The sequence below is a fragment of the Natator depressus genome, chromosome 4, assembly GCF_965152275.1.
Source record: "Natator depressus isolate rNatDep1 chromosome 4, rNatDep2.hap1, whole genome shotgun sequence".
Lineage (NCBI taxonomy): Eukaryota > Metazoa > Chordata > Testudines > Cheloniidae > Natator > Natator depressus.
In genome coordinates, this window is record NC_134237.1 from 57,192,736 (window position 1) to 57,209,592 (window position 16,857).

Below are 16,857 nucleotides of genomic sequence, written 5' to 3' on the forward strand. Positions count from 1 at the left end.
TGCCGCTGTAAGGTCTCTAGTGTAGACATAGCCTTAGGTGTCCAGGGAACTTTTTACCCTGAAAATTTAGGCACTGAGTCAGTTTAGGTGCCTGCAGAGTTAAGCGGCAGCTGAGCAGGAGTTTTGTGAATCACAGTGAAGTGTAACACTGGAACTGAAGTGCTTAAATCAGAGGTTTAAACACCTAAGGTCCTTGGTGAATCTGGGCCTCCATATTCTCTCCATGTGTTGGCATTCTGAGAACTCAAGCTTTTTTGTTTTAAAAATTTAGCATGTACTTAATCCTCAGTCAGGAATGTAAACTTTATGGACTTTGAGAGAAAAAAGAATACTTATTGAGAAATGTTGTAAGCATTTGAAAATAGTAGACTGCACATACACAATGTAGCTTATCAATTTAAGTATGGGTATTCACATATTCATATCTATTTTTTTTCATATATAGACACATGCATTCAAATAAACACAGAACTTTTGTTTGTCTAATATTTGAGTAAATGGACTAGCCTTTGCTCTATTTCTGGAGCAGTTCAGTCTTGAATCTCACGTGATGATTTAAAGTAAGGGATATTTATAACCAAGGAAGAGAAGCATGAAAAGCTCCATTATTGCAATATTATGGTTGAAGTTTTAACTGCATTTAAAAAGGAAACTGAACCAAGAGGTTCTGGAAATTATAAAAAAAGATTCTGATCTCAGTTACCTTAATGTAAATCTGGTGTAAATGAGTGTAAATCTGGTGTAAACTGAATCTGGCCCATGCATTTCTTGAATTCCCTGAACTTTGTGTCGTTAAAATTTCCATCATAACTTGATCATTGTTGTTTTTACTGTAATTCGGGGGCAGGAAAGAGGAATGCTATTAAATATTAGTGTGTGTAAAATTGGAGACAACTTATGGTGTCTAGGAGAACTAGATGGAAGCATCTTGTGATAGTGGATGCTGGTTCATACTTCATTTCCCACTAGATCGTTATGCAGCTTCCAACATATAGGAAGTATGGCAAAGCACTTACTGTAAGCATTTTATCCTGAGGCCTCTAAGACACTTCAACAATCCCAAGACAAACTCATTGACACTCCAGGAAGTACAGTGAACTGCATTACATCTATTCTGAACTGAGATAGCTGAATGGGATCATCATATCTTGTGAATACAGAGGGTCAGATTTTGCTGTTATTACTAGAGTAAAACTTGTACTGAAGTCTGGGGGAATCTAGAACTGTAAGGCTGTGTTCAGAATGGCAAGGTTTAAATGGAATATCTGTAACTCTTCCTTTGGCAGCCTGTGTTTTTTGATCATGAGACATCGGAACACTTTTGGCTTGCTTCTTAAATGTGTAGCCAGTTGGCTGTGATGTATAATGTTCATGCCATGAAAGGCACTGAGATATTTGGCAACTACTTTCCTCATGAACATGTATAATCATAAGTCACGTACATTTTTATTTTGTGGTGCTGTTCAAGATTGTTTTTTTTCTCAATTTCATGAAGTCAGAATATTTACATAGCCAGATATAAATATATTATAGAGTATTTATTTATTATAAGGATATATTTAATAAGTATATCTGCTTAAAATCAAAGAAAATAGTATATCCCAATTTTACATGAATCCAGAAAATAGTTGGTCTCAAGAACTCTCTTGATAATCATAAGGACAGGACCCATCTCTCTCATTTTTTTTTCTCTAATCTGTGCAGTATCAGTTTTTACAGCTGCACAGCCAAATGCCCTGAGATTTTATAGGTTGCTCTGAAAACTATTCCTCAAAAGTTTGAGTCTTGATCCCAAAGCCTTTGGTTAGGTTGTGACCGGTTTTTCTGTGAAGAATACAATGTTGGGAAAATTTTTAGTTTCCCAACCCAAGGGCAAACTACTTAGGAATTTGGGTTTTACAGGCAGGTAACATTTCTTCTTCATGTGTAACACTCCAAACTCTGAGGCAGAGAGTAAGAAACCAGTTAAATTATTTGTTGATTGTATAATGATCCAAAATGTCAACAGATGTTCTATCTTTTTTTTACAAGCATAGGCTCTTATTTGGGGATTTCTTATCACCAGGAGGATTTCTGCACAGAAAAGATGTCACTTCTTGATTGCTGTAAACACTATTCTAAATCTCTGTATTTTACATATGCCCCACTGATATTAGAATGCCAACTTGTGAGGCGCTTTCATACTTCTGACAAAATAGTTCGGCAGCCTGGCTGAGCTTCCTGCAGAATAGTTTGGCTGGTTACAGAAGCCAGACCGTAACCTACTTCAGTAGCGCTCATATTATTTCTGCCTAATACGCCTCTTACTGCTTAATGAAATTTCCTTTTCATCAGAGTATAGTTCACTTTTATATTTGTAAACAACCATGTTATAGCTACATAACCAATTTCATATTACAATCTAATATCTGGAGAGTTGATGGATTTATGCTGAATACCAATGTTGTACATCAGAGGTTCCCAATTTTTGTTTGTTTCGCTGTGCCCCCCCTTTGGAGAGTGATGTGCCATACACACCACATTTTTCTAAGAGAGTATTTCCGTGGATGCCTAGGGTCAGGGAGTCCATCCTGGCTAGGTGCCCAACTGCTCCCTGGCCTGTGAGCATCCCCTGCTTGGGACATGCTCCAGGAAGGTGGCCCGAACTGGATGCAGACATCCATGCTGTGCACCTCTCCTCATGCTCCTGTCCCTGGGATCCCCCAGAATCATTCACAGGCCACAGGTTCCTCTGGTCCTGGCGCAATCACCAGCATGCAGGCGCAAGAGCCTGTGTGGGTAGGCAGGAACTACCTCCCAAGGGGTTGCATGTGTATTTGCCCCTGAAGAGTGAGTGACCTGGTATGGCATCCTTCCCCTCCACCTCCGGCACTGGGAGAGGCCACCAGGTTCCCTTGTTCCTTATCCCTTCCCCATTTGTCCAGCCTGACAGCAGCAGGAGCTGGAGCAGGACACTCAGCTAGTGAGAGAAATTGTTATGTTATCAACAATATTTTGAAGAAACAAGAAAAAATTCTTAACCAGTCTCCTGTCCCACAGCTTGAAAAGACTCCTGCTTTGTATTTTTAGCAAGGCAATTGCTATATGTATATGCCATTTGAGGTTATGCATTAGCTTAAAAGTATTTCAAAATGTAGAGCAATGTAAAGTTCATTGCATATTAAAGTCAACAGCATGTTTACGTACTTGGAAATACAGCTACTATATGTATGTGGAATCACACTAATCCTCTAGGGATGATACGTTTATGAGTGACTTTGAAACTTAGGGTCTGATCCAAAGGATTCCCATGATTTCTGTGGGCTTCATATCTGGCCCTTAGTCTTCAGTTTAGATGATATGTATACACAGCTGAAATGGGAATATCTTCTATAGGAAGGTTGAAAAAGCAGCTAAACTTATGTTCTGTCAGGCTGGAATTGCACTTTTATGCATTTGTTACATTGTGTTCAATGATATATAGAAACTATTTCATTAATATGGGTTTAAATATAGAATGTAACCCTGGAGGGAAATATTTCTACACATCAATGTTTGTATTTGGTGGGAGCTAATCAGAGGATTTTTTGTTGTTCAGGAAATCAAAACTGTTTTGAGTTCAAATGGATTTAAAATCAGTTGGTGTAATGGTAAATATAGCAACATATCAAATTCACTGGTTTTATACATACAGAGTAATCAGTGATCACATAATGTAAAATGCTTTCAGGCAAGTCCTACTCTTTCCGCAAAAGAAAGCTACAGAGACAAAAAGGTTCTTAACACAGGAGAGTGACCTTGCTAGAATACATGGTGTTCGTAGAATGTTGCTCAAACATTAATGCTTCCCTATCTGGATGGTAGTGTTCTTTCTTATTTTACAGATGTGGGAAATGGGTGAAGAGTACTAGAGTTTGTGCTGTCTTTTAGAAACTACACCTGTCCTCCCACTGAAGTGAATCCTATTCGCAGGGCAGCGCTCATTGCTGGAGTGAGGGGTTGCAATTTGCACTTAAACTAACTTCTGCTAGCACATGTAACCTGCCGGTTTGTCCAAGCAAATCAGTGGCAGATCCAAGATTATTGTTTGAGAATTCCTGGCTCCCAGTTCCATGCATAACCCATCAGAACATGCAGAATGGTGTCTTAATGATCTTTAATTATGCCAATTATCAGAACATTTAGCAAGGTCTCTGATGGTATTTAGGAACCTTGGATGAAATCCTGGCCCCATGGAAGTCAGTGGGAGTTTTGTCATTGAACTCTCAATGGAGCCAAGACTTCATCCCTTATCTCTTAAATTACTTAACCAAGCACACACTCACTCATTTATTTTAAAGAGAGAATGAGAGGGTTTTTTTCCATTTTTAAATAGTCATTTCTCTCTTCTGCTCTTATCTTTGATTTTGCCAGATGTGCAGGCATGCAAGTGTGGTAGCCCAATCTGTACCCATGTGAAGAGACGCTACCATAAATAGTATAAGAAAGCAGGTATAGAACTGAAACAATTGACAAATATCTGTAATACACTGAGGTGACCAAATAATAAGTCTGTCGTGTATCAAACTGCTTGTTAGATCAGTGTTCGTGATTGTCAAGGTTCCTTCCCCACTTTGAACTCTAGGATACAGATGTGGGGACCTGCATGAAAACCCCCTAAGTTTATTTTTACCAGCTTAGGTTAAAACTTCCCCAAGGTACAAACTGTTTTACCTTTTGCCCTTGGACTTTATTGCTGCCACCACCAAGCGTCTAACAGATATATAACCGGGAAAGAGCCCGCTTGGAAACGTCTTTCCCCCCAAAATCCTCCCCAAACCCTACATCTCTTTTCCTGGGGAAGGCTTGATAAAAATCCTCACTAATTTGCATAGGTGAACACAGACCCAAACCCTTGGATCTTAAGAACAATGAAAAAGCAATCAGGTTCTTAAAATAAGTTGTGCTGAATGGAATGTATATTCCTGGTTTTGTGTCTTTTTGTAACTTAAGGTTTTGCCTAGAGGGATTCTCTATGTTTTGAATCTGATTACCCTGTTAGGTCTTACCATCCTGATTTTACAGAGGTGATTCTTTTACTTTTTTCTTCAATTAAAATTCTTCTTTTATCAGCCATTTAAACAAAAGAGAATCTAACGCATATGTAACTAGATTACTTACTAAGTTCTAAGACTCCATTCCTGTTCTGTTCCTGGCAAAAGCATCACACAGACAGAGAGGGCCTTTGTTTCTTCCCCCCTCCAGCTTTGAAAGTATCTTGTCTCCTCATTGGTCATTTTGGCCAGCGAGGTTATCCTAGCTTCTTAACCCTTTACAGGTGAAAGGGTTTTTTTCCTCTGGCCAGGAGGGATTTTAAAGGTGTTTACCCTTCCCTTTATATTTATGACAGTGATCTGTGCCAGTTTTTGCCTGTGTATGTTGGCTATTCTTTCAAATTCATGAACCTGTATGCAGCCTGTGTTTTGAAATGGAGTAGAGCTAAAATATTGAATTTTACACAATCTGAAATGGATTCTGTAACTCTTTACAATTTTCATTAAAAATACCTCCCTGCCCCTTCCTATCAAAGGAAGAAAATCATAACACCCCAACTTGACCCACCTTCTCAGAAAAAATCCTTGTAAGTAGACCCCATGACTTCCCCAGATTTTCAAGAGACTTGGCGTTATTCAGACCTTGGAAAAAGGATCTGATTACAAAAAAAAAAAAAAATTTCACTGTTCTGGTAGATTAAAATATTATAGGAGGACTCTCACTGTTGTGACGGGTGTTCCATTATAAATCTGAAACTGTGTGTCACATTAACTAGCGTATCCTGTAAATAAAATATCCTGTAATGATGAGCATCTGTAATGGCAATGTTGAGGTAGCACTGGGAAGATCTATAATGGTAAACATTCTAAGAACAGGAAGTCCCTTTCTGTTCTGTTGTCCTTTAATTTCATTATAAAAATTAATACATGGATTTCAACCAGGGAACCTGTTTCTGTCCCATTTTCTTTCCTCCAGCCTCTTTAATTTAAGCCTTGGCCATCAGGCTTAACTCTGACTTTTGTTTATTTTTTAGCATTGGATACACTATCTACTGAAATTGAAAGGAAGCAAACATGCAGAGAATGTCACGTGAATTAGCATTTTGTAGCCAAAGGCCCTTCCTCCTTTCCTACTGGATTAACCCACATTAATATCGAAACCTCTATCTTTCTTCAAAGCATCTGTCACTCAAATTCCAAGTGATTTAGAAAATAAAAGCTTTTTGGGTGAAACTGTAATCACTAAAGTTCTATCTGCTTTTGGTACATTTGTGAAGATCTCATGGCACTACTTCTAAGCATTTTCCCTTCTTGTGGCACTGTAGTGCAAGAGTTATATAGGTGCTTGAAGTACTTTACCCCAGAGGTTGCTGATTTCAATGGTTTTATGTAATATCACTTTTGGGATATTGGAAATATTAGTATTTCTGTAATGGTTACAAGATATCCTTAACTGAATAACATCATAGAGTAGATAAGTTCCTTCATATAAAAAGTTGGTAGAAAATTAAAAAATGATAGGTGAACTGAACCCAAATGTAGCTAATAAAATATTTTCCAACTTGGTGCCTAAAGTTAGGCACTTAAATGAATGGCAGATTATTTTTCCTTCTTCCACAGAAGCTGAACGGGGGACAGTTCACTTCTGAAAAACAAGCCACAGATTAAGTGCCTAAATATTGATTTTAAGTTACTAAAATTTGAAAATGCTGCCCCAAGTGACTTACCCAAGATCACATAGTAAGCAGTTTGCTGAACTGAGAGTAGAAAACTGGTAATTGGGATTCCTGGGTTCTGCTTTAATCATTCGAAACATTCCCTTTCATGCAAAATATTAATATTTCCTTTTGTCCCCGCTATATTCTGCCCCTTCCTCAGCAATTTCACAAAGAAATCTGCTCCTTTTAAAACAGCTTCAAGAAAAAAAAATGGGTCTGTAAAAAATGTAGTTCTGTAACTTAACTATGGGAGAGAGTGTTTTTTTATCTGCTAACATCTGTTTTTACAGCTCATTTAGAAGTGTGTTTTCCTTTAGCTGCTTGGCATCTATAATTTTAATAAGCTTATTGGCAAGGGTTAAGATAGATCTCCCAAATCGCTGGGTGTTTCTATTTGGCAATCCAATATTTAGAGACAGAGTAGCCTTATAGCACAATAGGAGTCTAGCAGAAAATAAGCATGTACCCCTGAATCTAGTAGAATAAAGACTTAGTAGTTTCTGCAAACTTAATATGAAAATATTGCTGGAAGAGAATGATAATTCTTAAACGAGTTCACAAATTTCTTTATGATGGGTAAAACAGTGATGTGATCTTGCCAGAAAATTGATATGACCACTTAGTTTAAAACTCTTGTTATATCAGAGTCCAGATCTGCCCTCTGATATGCACACATTGTTCTCATTAAAATCAGTGGAAGCTGCATGCAGGTATTCAAATGATGAACTGATCACACAGAAAAATGAAGAGAATGGGCCAGATTCTTTCCTGCAACCAAGCTGTGCTTGTTGGATGTAGAGGCATGGGGTTTCAGGGAGCTGGTTTCAGCTCCCTGATTCTTATAGACTCATAGGCTTTAAGTCCAGAAGGGACCATTGTGATCATCTAGCCTGATCTCCTGCACATTGCAGGCCACAGAACCTCACTCCAATGGTAGATCTATAACCTCTGGCTGAGTTACTGAAACCTTCAAATCATGATTTTAAAGACTTCAAATTACAGAGAATCCATCTTTTACTCTAATTCAAACCAGCAAGTGACCTGTGTCCCATGCTGCAGAAGAAAATGAAGAACCCCCGTGGTCTCTGTCAATCTGACCTGGGGGAAAATTCCTGACCTCCAAATATGGTGATCAGTTAGGGCCTGAGCATGTCTGCAGGACCCACCGGGCTGACACTGGGGAAAGAATTCACTGTAGTAACTCAGAGCCCTCCCCATCTATGGCCACTGGAGATGTTTGCAAGGTATTCTGATAATTGATTTGCATAAGCCCTAGTAGCAATGGCAAGGGCCCTATCAAATTCATGGTCCATTTTGATCAATTCCATGGCCAGAGGGCTTTAAAATTGGTCAATTTCACGTGTTCAGACTTTTACATCTGAAATTTGAGTGTTGTGACCGTGGGGCTCCCTTTTCTGGCAGCGGGGACTCACAGCTAGGAGCCCCCCGGCTGGGGCACTCCCAGCAGCAGGGGGAGATTGGACCCACATCCAAAACCTCCTCTAGCTGCAGGAACCTTTTGAGGCCCATCACTGGAGCTTCCTGCAACAGGGGGATGCACTCAGATGTGGGTCTGATCTACCCCTGAGGGTGGCCATGTAGGAGAAGGACAAGTCCTGTCCCTCCCCAGCCTGGTAGGGACTTGCAGCTAGGAGTCCCCTGTCTGGGGTGCTCCCCACAGCAAGGGGAAGATCAGATTTCATGAAGAAGGGCTTATTTCACAGTCCGTGACGTACGTGTGTGTGTGTGTGTGGGATATTGGGGCTCCTATGAATGATACGGCAAGGAACCAACCCCCCCTTTCTTATAGCTTACTGTAACCCTCCTAGGGGGTAGGGACGGGGAGTGGACGGTAAGGTCCCAGCAATGGGTTGGCTGGAGGACCTGGATGGAAAATGAAGTGGGGCTGGTGGAAGCCCCGGGTAGTTATTTGGATGATCATGGAGTTGCCTGCACTGTAGACTTTTATCTGCCGAGTAGTCCCAGGCATCTAATAATAAAGTTGTGGCCTGATTAAATCCATATCAAGAGTCTCCTATCCTTCTTTCGGTATAGCCAGTTAATGGGGCTGGGTTAGATAATTATTTAATGGTAATAGATGTTGAGATTCAAAAAGTTAAAGCTTTATAACCCTTAAAGCACAAATTGTCAACATCATATATCAAAATATACAAAGTAAATATTTTTTAAACTCTACGTTCTCAAGAAACAATTTTCCTTGACTATCTGTAAATTTTGATGATTATCAATGAAAATATTTTTTTTGTGTGTGTGTGCAGTGAAATCCAAGCCTATGTATTAAATATCTCCAACTGATACATTTCATAGACACACTGCAGACTCTGTCTTATCCTTTTTAGTATGAAATATTGTATATAACACCTTTTGGTATTAACAGAGATCTTCAAACTGTCAGCTATAAAAGGACTGTAAACTGCAATCTGCCAGTGCATAGTGTCTGACATGTTCCTGTTGACCTCAATGGGATCAATTCCCAATGACATCAATAAGCAGAACTGGGTTCCAAATTATCCAGAACAAAAATAACTAATAATTTATTTTCTTCAAATATAGCAAGTTAAATAAGCTTCCTGGGAGATTTAGATATATAGTAAACTAGAAAAGGAAAAGTCACTTTGACTAGATTAAGAAAACAAATAAATTTCATATCATAGTAACTCAAAGGCAACCTGCAGGTTTCTGCAACCTGTGAAGGAAATTTACAGTTTCTTTTGCTATTAGGGTAAACCATGCAACTTTCAGGCCAGGTCAGGTTTTTTTGTTTCTTTGTTTGTTTTTGTTTTTTTGAGTCAAAGTTATAGGGGAGCAAAGAAGAGGGTTTTGTAATGGAAATTAGTTAACTATGGATATGCTAACACACTTATGTAAAGTGTAACATCATGTATCTAATTTTCTTCACTTTTGAATTCTCTACATGTATCATGATTATCAGTCATCATTTATTAATAAAACTAGATTAAGTGTTTACAAACGTTTTATTATAGGTTGCATGTTCATTTCAAATTAGAAAAAGGCCCATTGGGAGCAAATTTAAAACCTAGGTTTTAGCACAGAATATTCTGAAACCTTTTGAATAGATCTACTGAAAACTGGCTGTTCTGTATCCAGTGTTAATTTAGCATACTAATACGACCCCAGAGAATTATCATTATTCAGTCTAGAGTTCTGTTGCTGTTACTTTATAACTCCCTCCAGCAGTTTTTCCATTTCTCTGGTGTGTGAAACGTTCCAACAAAATTCTGTCAACCATGTGACGCTGCTTTTTTGTTAGTTTGCATAAGAGTCGTATATACAGCATATACTGGGGTTTTTTTCCCCCATGAATGATTAAAGATGATTGAAATTCTGGAAACTGCTGGGCTTTCTTTGCATTTATTGTCTTAAAGAATAGGGTATACATATTGTACAGGCCACATGCTGTCAATGTTTTAACTAGAGGCTTTTATAAAATTCCCCCCTAACCACAAAGCCTAGAGTGTTTGGGCTTCAAGAGAGGGAGGAAGGACTAGATAATCTATTAATTTGTTTTCCTATTTAAACATTTAAAATGTTTCCAATAACCTGAGGTGGTAGGGAGGCAACATCACAAAGCAAGGTAACTAATATTGACGTACACTTTTTCTGCAAATTCTTAAACGTTTTCTCCTGAAAATTATCTAGTATATTACTAAAATATCACAGTGTACAACTTGTGTCTGAAGGAAAGCCCAGTTCATCCTATTGGGTATATTCTACAGAGTGGGATGAGGGGAGGGTGGTGTTTTTTGTGAGCCCCACAAATGTAATATTTTGCAGAGATAATATAGAAAGGGAGCTCTGAGAGAATGAGAAATCTCTCCAACTCTCCCTTCAGTTTGGGTTAGCAGACTTTTTAACAAGGGGCTCTTGAGGCCCTCTACTCTAGCATATCACTGTAGTTTACATTGGAGTCAATTGGACAGGTGGATTGTATTGGAAACCAAACATATAGCGCTGCTTCAGACAAGAAATTGTCAGTTTGGAGAATATATGGAATAGTTGAACAATCTGCTTAACATAAAACCCTTAATCACAATGTCTCTTTCTTATTTTTTTTTTCTTCAGGTGAAAGTTATGTATGCGCATCCAATGAACCATATCGCAAAGTTGATTATACCAAGAATGTCAATCCAAACTGGTCTGTGAATATTAAGACTGGGTCTGCTCGATCCTTGACATCTCTGACATCTATGAAAAGCGAAGTGAAGGAGAGTAAAGATTTCATTAAACCCAAACTGGTGACTGTTATTCGGAGTGGAGTGAAGCCACGGAAAGCTGTGAGAATTCTGCTGAATAAAAAGACTGCTCATTCCTTTGAACAGGTTTTGACTGACATCACAGAAGCCATTAAGTTAGATTCAGGCATTGTCAAGAGACTTGTAACACTAGATGGGAAGCAGGTAAGAGAACAAACCAACTTGGATATTAAATATTGGGTACAAATTAAGCTGCCTCTACTTTCCTATTCTGTCATCATTTTCAGTTTTTCTTAACATCTAAGTTCTACCCTGCTTATGAATATTTAGTGTATTTTAACAGTCATTAATTTTTCCAAAGTCCTCCTTTATCATCCTAGAAAAGTAGGTTTGATATTCCTCAACCAGCAGATGTAATCATAATTTGAGAGGCTGGAATGGGGAAAAGTTAAAAATTGGGGTAAGTATACCCTCCCTCTCCCTGCCCAATCCAGGTTTCCTGTCTCCAGTAGATGACTGCTTCCACCTACAGGATATTATAGTACAAATTCACTAGTTGATAACAGCATGTGCATGTGGGAGGGGGGCCCTCAGGGAAAATGAAAATATCATCTTGTAGTCTTGGTACCTCCTCCCCCTGCTTATTTATTTCACCCACCTGTTACCTCTTGTCTTTGACTTTTGCAGGGTCTTTGGGATGGACTAGTTTGTGTAGTGTCTAGCACAACAGGACTTCAATCTATTTCAGGCTGTTAGCCATTTCTATAATTATTAAAACTCCAGGGTACATTTATGACCTCAGCACATTAGTGATAGGGATGGGGACATTTTGGGTGATGTTATGCTGTGGATTGAGGAGAGTCTTCAGTTCTTGGCCCTCTGTGGCACTTGGGAATGCTCTGAAACAGGGCAAAACACATTTTGGCTGCTGCATTGACTTTTCCTCATGGTCTTGGGAAGTGGGTATGGCCAGGCTATGATTGGAGTGGTAGTGAGGAGGAAGCAGTAAGTGTTCTCAGGCAGGGTAGGCAAACTTCTAGAAAAGCTTTCACTTCTTCTCAGGTCTACAGCTAAGGAACAAAGCAGCAGATTAGGAGAGCTGTCACTGTTACCTCTCCATTACTGTGCAGTTTGTTTCAACTGTGGAGGAGAGTAAAGATGGCAACTGCTCTGTTAAGGGAGGGAGATTCAGAACGTTACCCCAGCACAGACTGAGAATTGCCCTTCAGGACAGTAATGTACCCAGATGGCTGGGGACAGTAATATCAGTCATTTCATGCTGAAATTCTGTTTCTGTATATGCATTTCCCTTTTCAAAATGAAGCTGTGGAAGCAGATATTTCCAGCACAACCTGCTCGTAAAAGCTGTCTCTTCTCCTTCCCTGTTCTCCACCCCCAATAAACATAAAGCATGGAGCTAACTAAGATCCTTAGCTGATACAATTGAATCTGAGTAGGCTTTGCTCTATTGACAGAACTATCCTCCACAGTGCAGCGTTTGTCCATTCGTACAAGTGGAAAAAACAAAACAAAGGTAACACTGAGCCCAAATGCCACTTAACCAATTCCTGACTTCTTTGCAGATGCAGCATTAGATTGGCCCATCATGCATTTGAGGAAGAAGTGGGGGCTGGGAAGCAGTAAGTTTAGAGTAACTAGCTGTTTCCCAACAGATAATGGTTCCTTCATCTCATGCTGTAGCAGTGTTTCTACAAGCCTCAATTAGTTCTAGTGACGGAAATAGCCTGTTGCCTAGCTCTGCTTCCACCCGAGTCATATTCTTGGTGATTAGCTAATAATGTGGATGGTTGTACAGGTAACCCTACGGGGGCGCTGTCTTCACGCACACTGATTAGCAGAAAGGCTCCTTTGCTTTGGCAGGTAACTGCTCCACCTTCTTAGAGGGGGAGAGATGCTTCTGCCTTTCCTGCAGTAATGGCCTGACTCTCACTCATATAACTCTCTGTGTGCATACGGGTTTTTGGTTTTTGTCTGTCCTTTGTTGGTATACATAGAGGTTGGCACCAAGGGCATTTGTATGGTTTGGCGGATGGAGAGGCACTTTGATTCCAATTAGCAGTTGATGGAGATTTCTGAGCCCATTTTCCCTAATGTGGTAATTACTTATTCTTCCAAATTTGCTAGGAAGGCAATTCTTTTGTGTTGATGTCGTCATATTGCTGGCAAAACTTGAAAGGCAACTTAAAAAAAAAGCATTTTGTAATTGTAAAATGCAACTGCTGTTGTGTTTTTTATCTTACTTATCTCCTAGAAAATACTCTACTAACCCTTCTGGCTTCTCAAAAATTAAGAAAAGTATAAATTGTGCTCTGCTAATTTGGAATTGATATAGGATGTTTGTTTTAAGTTAAGACATTCAGCTATTAGTGGCAAAATAATAGTTTTCATCACAACATTCCTCTTCATGTCAAAGGGAATCCTTAGTTTACTTGTTAATTTATTTAATTGTTTTATTTTCAGTTGAGAGATTTACACTCTGAGGGGGAGATGATCATTAAATTAGTGATCTTTTGAATAAACCTTACTTTTAATTTTAAGCAGTACATTGGAAACAAAAGTCTCAAAATAATTTTGTCTAATATTTTTCATCTACACATCAGACTATTATTCTTTTACTATAGCAACAACATGACTGTAGTTATGCATACAGAGAAGCATTTCTTGAGCTTTGTGTATTATGAGACAGTTGTGTATTTTAAGCCATAATTTGTAACATCCAATTAAATGTTCTTCATTCCTTTAAACACCAATGACCTGTAGTTACAACAATAAGATCTGGTCTTTAGATTGTTAGATTCTGTTGAGAGTTGAACAACTAGTTCCTGTTTCCCAGATTCTGACAGGGCAACCGAGCAAGACAAAAAGCTCTGGTAAAAGTACCCTGGCCTAGACTGACTTTTCCTCTATTCTGGGGGATTTGCCGGATGTCTTCCTACAACCAGAGTGAGAGCTGTGTCTTTCCTCTTCATTCTTTGCCGGAATCCCTCATTCCTACTCTGAAGTGAGGCTAGACAGACTAAACTTTGTTTAGAAAGTTAATCCTCTGTGCCCCAAATAAAGGATTGAGTGTTTAGATCTTGTTAAAGGAGCTCAAAGTCGTTGCCAGCACAGACTGGATATTGCCCTACAGGTCAGTAATGTATTCAGATGACTGGGGACAGTAACCTCATGCTGAAATTCTGTTTCCTTATGTTCAAGAAAGCTCATTCTCTTGTCAGCTGCATGGTATAGAAATAGAAAGCACATATTGTTCACACAATGGACATAAAATATTGTTTGTCCATCCTCATCTTGACTCACCTCTCTTTCTCCTTCATACCAACTGCTTGGTGGTTTTTATTAACAGTATTATTGGGAATTTCTGTAACAATTCAACAAGACTAAAAAGTTGGGATCCTCCCCCAAAAGTACAGGATAACGAATTATACTGACTGAAAGAACATGCCTCAAACAATAGTTAATGCTTTTAGCTTACCTTTGGTCCCTGAAAACCAATGTTATCAAGGTAGCTATCTCATGCTGCTGAGTTGAAACAAATTCTCTACAATGTTCTTTTAGAACAGCTCCACATAAGGGTCCCATAACTTTATCTGGTGTTAAGTGACCTTCTGTGTATAAATAAATGTTTCTAGTGGGAGGCTTGTCTTGGGGAATTTATGAAGAAGGCCAAATATACCTGTTAAAACAGCCTTATTGATGTGAGATTAGGCAGCATTTCTTGATGGCAGAAGAAATGGATGGGCAAGAGCAAGAGGAGTAGGATTAGCAGTACAGCTGGTATCCAAGATTTGTTCCTTCATTTCTCATCATCTGGTTTCCCCAGGGAATCTGAGAACCCCGGTATAATTCCCATCTGACTTTGGATTGATGCTTTGGCACAAAGCCTAATAAATAACCTTTCAATTTACAGAACATAGTGTAAAATAATTATTTTCTAGCTTTATTAAAATAATGGTGCTTGATGAGAGGAAAAAATGAGAATTTTATAACTTTGAGAATGTAATTTCAACAAATACTGGTTACCTATGGGTGGGGAAGGAACTGAACCAATGATAGTGCAGGGCTGTTTCTTTAAGACTACATTAATTTTTCAGTTTAAAAATAAACATTTTTAATCATCAGTAACGCTTTACAATGAAGAAACTAGGCATAAGTTAATGTGTAGTGCTGTAGTGACTCTCACCCCCTCTGTATTTTAAGCATATTTTAATTGCACCGTTACATTGCTGTCAGACATCTTACTGCAGGTGTTAGAAATGACTATAATAGAGATTTGCCTCCACATTAGCTGGCATTGTAAGTACTCAAAAGCTATTGAAATTTGGAACATCCCCCATAAAAAGAGTGCTTTATCTTTCCTCTTACGTTTCAGGCTCTAAGCCAGTCTTGCCGACACTCACAGATTTATTGTGAATAGTACAATTTTGGCCCCCTGCTGCAGGCGGTCTCATGAAGATGCAATTTTGGATGAACTGAGAAAGAGAGATGGATAAACTCCCCATCACATTGCCCTGCAAGCTGGGCAAGTTTCAGTAAACTGGAAGCCCAAAGACAAGTTTTAGTCCCAGCTCTTCCACTGATTGCTAAGCGTTGTGAAGGGCACAGAAATAGTGTAGTGATGATGGACCCTCATGTGGCTACTGTGGTGGGCTTAACTCTCACTCATCCATTTTGCAGATAGATGATTGCAAACTTCGCTTTCATGTAAGAGGTGCTGCTACTTGCCTGAGTGGCAAGGGAGACTCCCAGTCTGAATATGATCCAGGCAATCTCAATGCAGTTTCATCACCATGAACCTGCCACAAGGGAAGTCACACAGTCACACTTGTGGCTTCTCTGGCTAGTTGGTTGCTCCATGAGGAGACGAAGGTGTCTGCCTGAAGACAAGGCAATAGTAGATGTATGTAAAGTAGTGTGGGAGTCAGCCTGCAGAAGAAACGCTCCTGGGCCAGGAGAAGAATCTTGGGAGCTGGTGATGGTCACTCTGCCTGATTGGTTCGAAGAGCAGAAAACATGGAGAGAGAGTGTTTTCCATTTAAAAAGTTAATCATTTTTATCAGTGTTTTATTAATAACAAAACATTTAAAAATCTAAGGATAATGGGCCAAAGTTTGCCCCAAAGTTTGCTATTGAAATTGTGCTGCAGTAACTTGTGACAGTGTCTGCTATGCTGCATTTTTTTCTTTTTTTGTTGTTCACATTTGATAAAATAATCCATCCTTTCACAGAAACTGACCAAAGCACCACCACATATGTAGCACAGAGTTGCTATTTAAACAGTTCAGTTTGCTTACACTTCAAACAGTGACATTTTATGGCTAATTTTTTGATGAGAGATGTTTAGTTTAGTTTTATTAATATTCCAGAGCCTATCTTAATGACAGTTGCTTTAATGACAGCAATTTAAGTAGTGATTTGCAGAAATGGATTTAGTAGCTAGCATGGTAAATGAAAGGCATGCGATTATGGTCTGCCACCTGCCATTCTGAGATGAAATCACAGAGCTGAGAATCTAAACCTTGGGAATTTGTTGTGTCCCACTGACTCTGACCATTAACAGATAATTAGTCTAGTAAAAGCTTTAGAATTTATCCTGCAGCTGTCCTATATCAGATTAGGATTGGTGTCAACTGCTGACTGTCAGATTCTTAAAGGGCCATAATTAGAACCTTTCCACCAGTAGAGAAGCCTGTCCCTGATTGCGACTTGAACCTTGTGCTGTCAGCTCTTACTAGGCCTCCCTTTGAGCCATTAGCTACCTTGAACACGTATCACTTGTCCATGAAAGTTGCATTCTTTGTGGCCATTACCTCAGTCAGGACAGTAGATGAATTGGGAGCCCTAATGGTGGATCCCCCATGCACTATAGTC

General features: G+C 39.1%; 1 protein-coding gene across 5 annotated transcripts in view; it reads left to right on the forward strand.

The window, feature by feature from the left end:
* The window catches only part of DCLK2 (doublecortin like kinase 2), a 137,378-nt gene that overhangs the window by 7,099 nt on the left and 113,422 nt on the right, over window positions 1-16,857 (forward strand). For all 5 annotated transcript variants that reach the window (XM_074950974.1, XM_074950973.1, XM_074950975.1 and 2 more), the window contains exon 2: window positions 10,835-11,169. In XM_074950974.1, the coding sequence (XP_074807075.1) occupies window positions 10,835-11,169 (335 nt within the window). The remainder of the gene's footprint in view (window positions 1-10,834; window positions 11,170-16,857) is intronic.